Source organism: Conger conger, chromosome 14, assembly GCF_963514075.1.
Source record: "Conger conger chromosome 14, fConCon1.1, whole genome shotgun sequence".
Classification (NCBI taxonomy): domain Eukaryota; kingdom Metazoa; phylum Chordata; class Actinopteri; order Anguilliformes; family Congridae; genus Conger; species Conger conger.
The window spans coordinates 32,077,994-32,089,104 of NC_083773.1; the positions used below are offsets into that span (position 1 = coordinate 32,077,994).

The 11,111-nt window shown below is 46.3% G+C and overlaps 1 protein-coding gene across 5 annotated transcripts; it reads right to left on the reverse strand.

Annotated features, from left to right (window-relative positions):
• Positions 1–44: 44 nt before the first annotated feature.
• On the reverse strand, positions 45–10,521 carry odad1 (outer dynein arm docking complex subunit 1). Of its 5 annotated transcripts, none has more exons than XM_061220402.1 (15): positions 9,748–10,521; positions 8,905–8,932; positions 8,137–8,234; positions 7,736–7,924; positions 7,231–7,356; positions 6,998–7,111; positions 6,843–6,910; positions 6,579–6,760; positions 6,150–6,281; positions 5,044–5,126; positions 2,085–2,253; positions 1,774–1,934; positions 1,151–1,218; positions 991–1,045; positions 45–871 (listed from the first exon to the last, which is right to left on the reverse strand). In XM_061220402.1, exons 1-15 carry the CDS (start codon positions 9,754–9,756, stop codon positions 767–769), a joined length of 1,587 nt encoding a protein of 528 aa, XP_061076386.1. In that variant the 5' UTR covers positions 9,757–10,521; the 3' UTR covers positions 45–766. The 5 variants fall into 5 exon arrangements, with proteins under 5 accessions (XP_061076386.1, XP_061076383.1, XP_061076384.1 ...); XM_061220399.1 differs by having other exon boundaries at positions 8,855–8,932; XM_061220400.1 differs by lacking the exon at positions 8,905–8,932.
• Between the last annotated feature and the right edge of the window lie 590 nt (positions 10,522–11,111).

An 11,111-nucleotide genomic window follows, 5' to 3' on the forward strand; every position in this document is an offset into this window, starting at 1 on the left:
AGGAATCATACTTAGGCATTATGGCGGGAAGAAACTGACTCATGTTTGGAACTGAACGTTTTATTACCAGTGACAGACAGGGAAGTACAGGAAATGCCCTGAGGCTCAATCAAGGCTCTGCTGCCCCCTGCTGTTCAGCAGTAAAACAGAACAGGGGAGAAGGCTGTGTGTAATGTCATATGCTAAGAGCAATTCGGTCCAATGAATTTTCCTTGACAGAGAATATTGAATAAGATTTCAAAATGGGCAAATAATACATGTAGAAATATAACAGACACCACTTTAACAAGAAGAGTCTTGTTAAAATACTGCCCAAAGTTCCAACCTGCCCAAAAGGAATGAGTGAGACAGGGACAATTAGTTGGTATACTTATTTCATAAAATGCATTTTAGGATACATGCCCAACATTCACTGTCTAAGAAAATATAATTGCTGTGATTGTCAGTCAACACATACGAACAGTGGGGTTGGAATACAATTGGCCTCTTGAAGAGGACAAACAACTCAAAAGTAAGGGCTAAGCTGAAAGTTAAAGACAATAAAAGCTGGTGAGCACCCTCTGATGTATTCGCTGATGAAACACAAAACCTGCTTCAGAACACAGGGAATAGACCTGTAAATGTAGGGGCAGTGGGCAGCGGCTTCTTGCTGCCAGTCTGAGGTGTGTCCTGGGTGAGGGAGAAATGGGTCTGCCAAATGACTAAAATGTAAAAATGTAAAATGTAGGGAGAAGCTTGGCTGCTGGCCTGGGGAGTAATCCCCCGTTCAGGCCTCTGGGCGGCGCCGTTGAGTGCTGGGCGCCTTGTTGGGTCTGGAAGGCTTGACCGCCCTCTCCCTGCGCGGCCCAATGATTCCCTCCCTCAGTAGGATCTGGGGCAGGGACAGGGGAAGGAGGATTAGGCTATATGATGCTCTGTGTGTGTGTGTGTGTGAGAGAGAGTATTAGTGCAGGAATGAATTTTTCTGAATTGCATTTCTGGAATCCTCACCTCCTTTATCATTTGCTGGCGGAGCTCCTTCTGGCTCAGAGGTCTCTCCTCCTCACTAAATAAAATAAAAAAGGGACATAGTTGTCAATTATGTAGCTCCACCCCCCACGCTATAGAGATTAATCAGAGGTGACTGGGATGGGTCTGAAAAGTGACATACCTAATTGAGGGGGACTTGACTGCTGCTTTCTGTTCAGAACCATCTTTTGTATCATCTTTGTCTGGGTTCTGTGGGAAAACAATACTATTGCAACTGTAGAAAGACACAGAACAGACTGTGACGACCGTAATTTGTGTGCCTTTCCTCCTAGTGGTTACCAGTCAGTGAGGATACAGCGCAGCATTTTCTTCAATGATTCTGAAACCTTACTCAGTTTACTTTGGTCCACTCACAACCCAACTCATCAAGCTTCAACTGTTTCTTCCCTCTCATGCCAAAGGGGCAGTGCAGCCATAGTAAATTCCTGACAGGGTCGTAAGCTCTCCCTACTCTGGTCCTCTCCTCTAACAGCCTATACTCATCCCGTTTTCCCTTTCCCATTGTTTCCCACGTACTGTTTCCCACGTACTGTTCAACGCTACATTAAACTACAGTATGACATAAACCCAGTCATTTCACAGTTTTAAACAGAGTGGATGCGATTAGTGAATCTTAAAAAGATTTACATGGGCAGGAATTACAGTTCGGTGAATTCTAAGAAGCTGTACACAGACAGCTATACTCAAGTGAGCGGCATTAAGCTGCACACAGATGAACCTGTGGCAGGGACACTCAGGGCCTACCTTAGACTTGAGGAAGGCCTGGATTCTGAGGAGGCCATTGATCTTCAGATCCAGAGTGTCCAGGATTTCTACCAGGTTCTTATCTGTGATTGTGGCGGCGGGCGGCAAGTCCTTCATCACATTCCGCACACGCTCCAGCCTACGCAGCACACGCCTCATGCCTACAGCACACACACACACAATGACGAGTTCAGCAAAAACACGCAGACACACACACAATGACTAGTTCAGCAAAAACTCGCAGACACACACGCGCACACACTGATGTGAGAGACTCAGAGTTGACCTTGTCCCGGGGTCGGTGTGTGTACCTGTCCTGGCTTGTTCGAGGATCTTGGCGACTGTGGCCGTGTGCGTGTTACAGGCCTGAGCCCTTTTCTCCGACGCCTGCTGTCGCGCCTGCAGGTCCCGCGTCAGGGCGTGGCGCTCCAGCTCCCACTGCTGCCCGTCCTCACACAGCCGCTCAGTGTCCTGCTGCACCTGCGTCAGCCCAGGGCAGCACACAGGAACACAACTCACACCTGACACCTGCGTCAGTACAGAGCAGCACACAGGAACACAACTCACACCTGACACCTGTGTCAGTCCAGAGCAGCACACAGGAACACAACTCACACCTGACACCTGCGTCAGTACAGAGCAACACACAGGAACACAACTCACACCTGACACCTGCGTCAGTCCAGAGCAGCACACAGGAACACAACTCACACCTGACACCTGCGTCAGTCCAGAGCAGCACGCAGGAACACAACTCACACCTGACACCTGCGTCAGTCCAGAGCAGCACGCAGGAACACAACTCACACCTGACACCTGCGTCAGTACAGAGCAGCACACAGGAACACAACTCACACCTGACACCTGCGTCAGTCCAGAGCAGCATGCAGGAACACAACTCACACCTGACACCTGCGTCAGTACAGAGCAGCACACAGGAACACAACTCACACCTGACACCTGCGTCAGTACAGAGCAGCACACAGGAACACAACTCACACCTGACACCTGCGTCAGTACAGAGCAGCACACAGGAACACAACTCACACCTGACACCTGCGTCAGTACAGAGCAGCACACAGGAACACAACTCACACCTGACACCTGCGTCAGTCCAGAGCAGCACACAGGAACACAACTCACACCTGACACCTGCGTCAGTACAGAGCAGCACACAGGAACACAACTCACACCTGACACCTGCGTCAGTACAGAGCAGCACACAGGAACACAACTCACACCTGACACCTGCGTCAGTACAGAGCAGCACACAGGAACACAACTCACACCTGACACCTGCGTCAGTACAGAGCAGCACACAGGAACACAACTCACACCTGACACCTGCGTCAGTACAGAGCAGCACACAGGAACACAACTCACACCTGACACCTGCGTCAGTACAGAGCAGCACACAGGAACACAACTCACACCTGACACCTGCGTCAGTACAGAGCAGCACACAGGAACACAACTCACACCTGACACCTGCGTCAGTACAGAGCAGCACACAGGAACACAACTCACACCTGACACCTGCGTCAGTACAGAGCAGCACACAGGAACACAACTCACACCTGAGTCAGTCCAGAGCAACACGCAGGAACACAACTCACACCTGACACCTGCGTCAGTACAGAGCAACACACAGGAACACAACTCACACCTGACACCTGCGTCAGTACAGAGCAACACACAGGAACACAACTCACACCTGACACCTGCATCAGTACAGAGCAGCACACAGGAACACAACTCACACCTGACACCTGCATCAGTACAGAGCAGCACACAGGAACACAACTCACACCTGACACCTGCGTCAGTACAGAGCAGCACACAGGAACACAACTCACACCTGACACCTGCGTCAGTACAGAGCAGCACACAGGAACACAACTCACACCTGACACCTGCGTCAGTACAGAGCAGCACACAGGAACACAACTCACACCTGACACCTGCGTCAGTACAGAGCAGCACACAGGAACACAACTCACACCTGAGTCAGTCCAGAGCAACACGCAGGAACACAACTCACACCTGACACCTGCGTCAGTACAGAGCAACACACAGGAACACAACTCACACCTGACACCTGCATCAGTACAGAGCAGCACACAGGAACACAACTCACACCTGACACCTGCGTCAGTACAGAGCAGCACACAGGAACACAACTCACACCTGAGTCAGTCCAGAGCAACACGCAGGAACACAACTCACACCTGACACCTGCGTCAGTACAGAGCAGCCCACAGGAACACAACTCACACCTGACACCTGTGTCAGTCCAGAGCAACACGCAGGAACACAACTCACACCTGACACCTGCATCAGTACAGAGCAGCACACAGGAACACAACTCACACCTGACACCTGCGTCAGTACAGAGCAGCACACAGGAACACAACTCACACCTGAGTCAGTCCAGAGCAACACGCAGGAACACAACTCACACCTGACACCTGCGTCAGTACAGAGCAACACACAGGAACACAACTCACACCTGACACCTGCATCAGTACAGAGCAGCACACAGGAACACAACTCACACCTGACACCTGCGTCAGTACAGAGCAGCACACAGGAACACAACTCACACCTGAGTCAGTCCAGAGCAACACGCAGGAACACAACTCACACCTGACACCTGCGTCAGTACAGAGCAGCCCACAGGAACACAACTCACACCTGACACCTGTGTCAGTCCAGAGCAACACGCAGGAACACAACTCACACCTGACACCTGCATCAGTACAGAGCAGCACACAGGAACACAACTCACACCTGACACCTGCGTCAGTACAGAGCAGCACACAGGAACACAACTCACACCTGACACCTGTGTCAGTCCAGAGCAACACACAGGAACACAACACACACCTGACACCTGCGTCAGTCCAGAGCAACACGCAGGAACACAACACACACCTGACACCTGCGTCAGTCCAGAGCAGACACCTTACACACACGCTCACCTACAACAGGACACCTTACACACCTACACTCAAAAACACACTCACCTACAGCAGGACATCCTGTTAGGAATATACACCAATGCCAAGTTGCTTAAAGGAAAGGATGCCAATTCCCCCAAATACACTGCAGTTCAGACACAAGACTAACCCGTTTGCTTTGCTTAGGGTTAAATACAGTTTGATACCTTGGAGTTAACTCTGATTGGCTTGGTTCATTTGCTCTCTCAGGGTTTAGACCTCGGGCATAGCTGCTTGATTTGACCCTGCTGGACTTAAACCTCACACTAACCTGGCTAACTTGGTCTTTCAGTTCCTTTATCTTGTTGCTCTGCTTATTTACAAAGTCGAAGAGGGCAAAGTTCTGGTCCTCGACTGCACATGCACAGAGACAGAGGGTGTGAGGCTCAGGGAACAATGTTGTCAGCTCCAGCAGTGAGATTATGACAAAAGAAAATGTCGAATGGGTAATGGATGATCGATTACTCACTAGAGACGTGGCCACTTAATCATTTTTTTTCTCATAAAATATGTACAACTATGTGTTGGAACTTATACATTTATCATACATTATGTAAAAAAAGAAGAAACACATTAGAATAAAGGATATTTCTTCATTTAATGTAAACATAAGGCAATGTTGGTGGCCTGGAGCGTAGTGGTTAAGTACATGACTGGGACCCGCAAGGTCGGTGGTTCGATCCCCGGTGTAGCCACACTAAGATCCGCACAGCCGTTGGGCCCTTGAGCAAGGCCCTTAACCCTGCATTGCTCCAGGGGAGGATTGTCTTCTACTTAGTCTAAGCAACTGTACGTTGCTCTGGAGCGTCTGCCTAATGCCATTAATGTAATGTAATATAATAATAAGGGAAATACATATTTTGAAAAACATGGTTTCACTGCAATTATGCTTTTTGTTGGTAAACCGTTGTATAAGCAGGATAATGTCTGAGGAGGAGGCCAGAGAATTACACTGTGAATTACACAAATTCCTGTCAATTGTAATAAGAACAGGCGTACCAAAATATGCAATACCAATATCAACCACCGTTCCTTTTTACATTTTAGACTACAGCTAAGCTAGTATACAGCAGAGTCAGAGGAAGACTTTTCATGTGCAGCGTTGGAATGCGGTCCATGTGTGCCCAATCGACCAGCAGGGGTTGCTAGATGAGCAATGAGTACAGATCTCTAACCGACTGAACCAGCCAGTTGGCCCCACCACGTTCCGCATCCATCGTGTCACTTTAAACGTTACTGTAAACATTTCTGAATAAAGCCATGACCTTCACTCCGGATGCACTTGTATCACAGAGGTTGTACTGTGTTTGAAAAAGTGTGCTGTGGGGCACTGCCTGTCTGAGACACTATAACAGGACATGTATTACTTATACTCACTTTCGAGGAACCTCCTCACCAGAACATCCAGGTTCTCCTCTCCGGTCAAACTGTGGATCTTCAGGAACGTCTCGTCCAGAGCGCCCAGCATCTCGTCTGTCATCTCCTCTCTCATTTCCCACTCATCTGGGTCTGAGAGAGAACTCTACCACTCACTGTCCCTCAGGTACACAGATGCTTTCCAAAACGTGGGCCAAACAGACACCCTGTGACACTCACAATACTGTCATCATCTATCTCTCTCTCTCACACAATCAATAACTCATTATTTATTGAGACCGCAGTTAAATACAAGTCACAAAATATTCCCGATTTACATTCAAATGCCTTTTCTATTTAGCTGAAAATTCTAGTTTTCAGTAACATAATACTCATAATTTGTCAATCACAATCACACACGCTTCATGGAAGGCAGCAGTCATAGTCTACCTTGTGGACTGTGGCGATGGTCCTCTTGTCCACTCCTACTGTGACACTTAATAGTCAGGAAGTCTTGAAGGTGGCGCTCGTCCGCAATCACTGTCTCAAGCTCCTTCATCTCAATACTGTAATGTTCTAGATCCTTCACGGCCAACTCTTTAATCCTCATCATCTTCATCTGCACCTCCACCCTGATACGATAATGGGGGGATCAGCACAGGCACACAAATCACACACACACACACACACACATCTTCAGGAATACTTCCTCACCTAGCGTTATATGCTGCTGTGGAGATGTTTACAACATCACTGATGTCCTCACGTAAATCCCGGAGTTCCTGAAAGAGGCAGCAAAATGGCCTTTAGCTCTGAGCCCAGGTTACGTTTGGCTTGTTGTCCTGACTTATGTCCAGATGACCTCTGACCCTTTCCAGTCTCTGGCGTATCTGCTGGAAGTGGCTTCGCCTGATGCGCAGGGACTCAAGGTCATTCCTCAGCTGGCTGTTCTGTGTCAGGTGCGTGTTAAACCGCACCAGGGCCTGCAACAGATACAGACAGAAATGTGCTGCAGGTCACCAGATGGGGGCAGAACCTCTTGGGGTTTTTGTCGGCTGTCCCAGTGTAACGGCACAGGAGCAACAGCAGAGGTTATGCTCACTCGGTCCAGTTGGTTCTCCAGGACTTGGGTGGTCTTCTGGGTTGGGGGGGCTTTGGTTCTCTGGGTATAACCCCCTGTGCTTCCCACCCTCCGCAGAATTATCAGCCTACGATCTGCGTTGAGGATCTGCCCTCACACACAGGACAGTGTGGGTTACCCAAACAAGCCACTGCACATATGGTTTTATTCAGCCAATCAATAAACCAGGATCAGATAAAGTAAATGTATGCAGCTGAAACTGGTTCCGGGCTCAGTGGTAGGGAACTGAATTCAGACAAATATCTTATCTTTGTCTTGTAATGATACTTAAAATCTAAAACTTGCTTATTTTAAGTTACGGTTTGCTTACCCCATTGGCAAATCTTGAAATGAGTCAAACTGTCTCAACTTTTGGTAATTTTTTGTCTTACTTTGCAAAGTAGTAAGAATTTAAGTCTAAATATAAGACGTTTTGTATTTGCAATCCTGCGGCATTTGCGTCACTGTCAGTTGCGTCTCAGGGCACCTCCTTGTTCAGCTGTTCCAGGGTCAGCCTCTCGCTCTCCAGCATCTTGTCCATCTGGTCTTTGTGTTCCAGCAGGAAGAGCAGGTCCTGTGTGACCGCAGTGTCTTGCTGCCTGTGGGTGCGGCTCTCGCACATGCAAAGAATGCGCTGCAGCTCCTTTTGCTCCGCCTGCAGCCGCTCCATCTCACGCCCGAGTCATGTGAAAATTACTCATATAAACACGGGCACACATACACTCGGCGAGCACTTCACTGTGTTTCTAAGTGCGCCAGGTACCGACACAATAATCTGTAAAGGGGTGATACTTAAGGGGTGCAGAGTGTCACCATTAATTTGAGGGTAATTACACTCTTATAGGGTGATCCGTGTTGGAATTACATCCCTTAGGGGGGTTAGGCTCACCGCTGCCTGCGGATCAGATCCTGAGACTGGAGCACGTAGGCCTGCCGCTCCACCTCCATGGTCCGGAGCTGTATTTTTAGCTTGGCCATCTCTGCCCCTGTAATAGACACATCCATTCATTTTTGTACAGGGATAACAAAAACAGCTTGACATAGGCCTAGTACAAAGGTCAGTAGCGTTCAATTATTTTGAGTTCTCAAAAGATGCCAAATAGCATATACGTACATACTGAATGACGTGATTTATGAAAAACATTTATGTTAACAGTTATGGTTTTTGTTCCTCACAGGGAAAAAAACCAGCTCTCATTACCGGACAATAACTAGCTGTCTGCAGGACACAAACTGGCCAAAGGGCTTCAGCCAATTAATATACACTCAGTCACCACTTTATTAGGTAGACCTGTACACCAGCTAGTAAATGCAAATATTTTATCAGCCAATCATGTGGCAGCAGCTAAATGCATAAAAGCATGTAGATGTGGTCAAGAGGTTCAGCTGTTTTTCAGGTCCAAATATCAGAATGGGGAAGAAATGTGATCGAAGTGACTGTGGAATGATTATTGACAGGGTGGTTTGAGTATCTCAGAAATGGCTGATCTCCTGGGATTTTCACGCACAACAGTCTGGAGTTTGCAGAGAATTGACTTAATAAGTCTACAAAATACCTAATAAAGTACTCACTGAGTGTATACTGATGGGAAAAAGATATTCATACTTATAACATCAATGTCGATCTCACTACCGAAGTTGACACTTGGCACAGACCTTCCATGAGACATTGCATCAATCCGTACTGGGGAGGGAGACGAGGGAGAGTAACAGAGATGGAAAGAGGCAAAAACACAATTAACAAGCCATTAATATAATTTATTGGCTTTCATTGTATAATTAAAATTCACCAGTCTGATTTTTAAAATGCTTGGCTTTCCAATCTGCAAACCATTCAAATATACCATTGGTTATTTGTAAATTTTAGATTTTCACCCCAGAATTTGAAATAATCACTGTTTCTAATAACTAATATTTGCAGTAGTTGCCCAGAGAGAATAGAAGAAAATCACTGAACTCCAGAGACCAATACATTCACTGAGCACTTTATTAGAAGCATCTGTTCACCTACTTATTCATGCGATTATCTAATCAGCCAATCGTGTGGCAGCTGTGCAATGCATATAATCAGGCAAATAGGGATTGAAGAGCTTCAGATAATGTTCATATCACATTGATCTCAGCAACTTTGACTGTGGAATGATTATTGGTGCCAGACAGGGTGGTTTGAGCATCTCAGAAACCGCTGATCTCCTGCGATTTTCACACACAACAGTCTAGAGTTTAATCAGAAAATCTTTTAATCTGCAAAACATCCAGTTCTGCGGGCAAAACACCTTGTTAAAGAGAGGTCAGAGGAGAAGGGCCAGGCTGGCCAAAGTTGACAGGAAGGTCACAGTAACGCAAATAACCACATTACAACAGTGGTATGCAGAAGAGCATCCCTGAACAAACAATGCGTCAAACCTCTAAGTGGATAGGCCAAGCAGAAGAAAAATAAGTCTACCTAATAAAGTGCTCACTGAGTGTATATTTTGTAGGCAAAACAGACATACATACGTATTTCATCCAAGTCGCTGTCACTGCTGTTGAAGCTGATATTGGGTGCTGACCTTCCGCGAGCCATAATGCAATCTTTCACTGAATAAAGATACTGATGAGTAAAGTTAAGAGAGTGATGAAGTCAACGCCTCCTCCACAATAATACCCTAGGTTAACTAACGTTAGCTAATTTAATAAGCTAGCTAGCACACTTGGCCGTTTAGTTGCACCTTGGCCTGCTTATTGCTTAGCAAGTATCACTTACGAAAACTAGTTCCTGCATCAGATGACGTTGTGCTGTTAGCTAATATTGTTTGGTTTCCAGAATTGCTTTGCTGGGTATTAACTAGACTAAAATTCTGTTACCCTGCTGAAAAAAACAGCTCAAGCTCGGTTTAGAAACAGCGAGTAGCTGGTTGACTAGCTCAGACCAGATCCATACTTCACATGGTTTGACCAGCTGAAGCTATGTTTTGAAACAGCTGGTAGCTGGTCATTTAAAGCTGGATTTTATTCCACGTACCTTTAAATTAATTTAGCTAGCTAGCTACAAACGTTGATCATGGACAAACAAAACAAGGTAAAGTGACACTATTATGCTAAGATACTGATAGCTAACGTTATTTGGTTTAACAAACATCTTGATACGTGAGATTTATATCCTACTTAGCTAATGTGGAAGGTGAAGAGATGTTAACTAGCTACTAACGTTATAGCTACATAGTTTAATCACACTTCCCCAATCGGCGGCAGGACAAAGTCCGTTCAAAAAGTAGCGGTGGACTTGGCTTAGCTAGCCTACGTTGCAACAAATAAATTGGGGAACTATTCTTCACTAGACCTGCTACTTGCTATTCATTTACCTAAACTAGCTGTTAAGTGAACTAGCCTAAAAAATAGCTAATCAGTTCGCTATAACAGTTAACTAGAGCACAATATTATTATCTTAACTAACTGACGTCGTTATGTTAGGCTAACTGGTTAACTCATTTCAAACGGCTGCCTTAGCCGCCAGATGGATGCTGGAGGCATTTCGTGATCTCCCGACACAATACATTCATTATTTCTAACCGTTTCTTATGAAAAGAACTCGGAACCTCTTCTTAAGTCACCCTTGTTAGACACCAAATTGTTTTTGTATTTGTGTCATATAGCTTGCTATAGCTATATGCGTCAATTAGCTAACTTAACTAATTCAAATTGAGATAACAGGAACGTATAACCCGGGATTCGAAACATAACGGCCAGGACTGCCTACGTCATGGATAGAGAACTGTTGGAAGTCATTTGAGGCAACTAGAAAAAGGAAATAATCCCTCTCTCATAATTTACCTGTGTGAATCCAATATATATGGAAAAGACAAACATAGAATATAGTTAAT

Coding starts and splice junctions, on each gene's coding strand:
- odad1 (XM_061220399.1), bottom strand. CDS start 9,814: ATGGCTCGCGGAAGGTCAGCACCCAATATCAGCTTCAACAGCAGTGAC. Junction 7,357..7,735: donor TGGAACAGCTGAACAAGGAG/GTGCCCTGAGAC, acceptor GTGTGAGGGCAG/ATCCTCAACGCAGATCGTAG. Junction 6,761..6,842: donor ACAGCAGCATATAACGCTAG/GTGAGGAAGTAT, acceptor TTATCGTATCAG/GGTGGAGGTGCAGATGAAGA.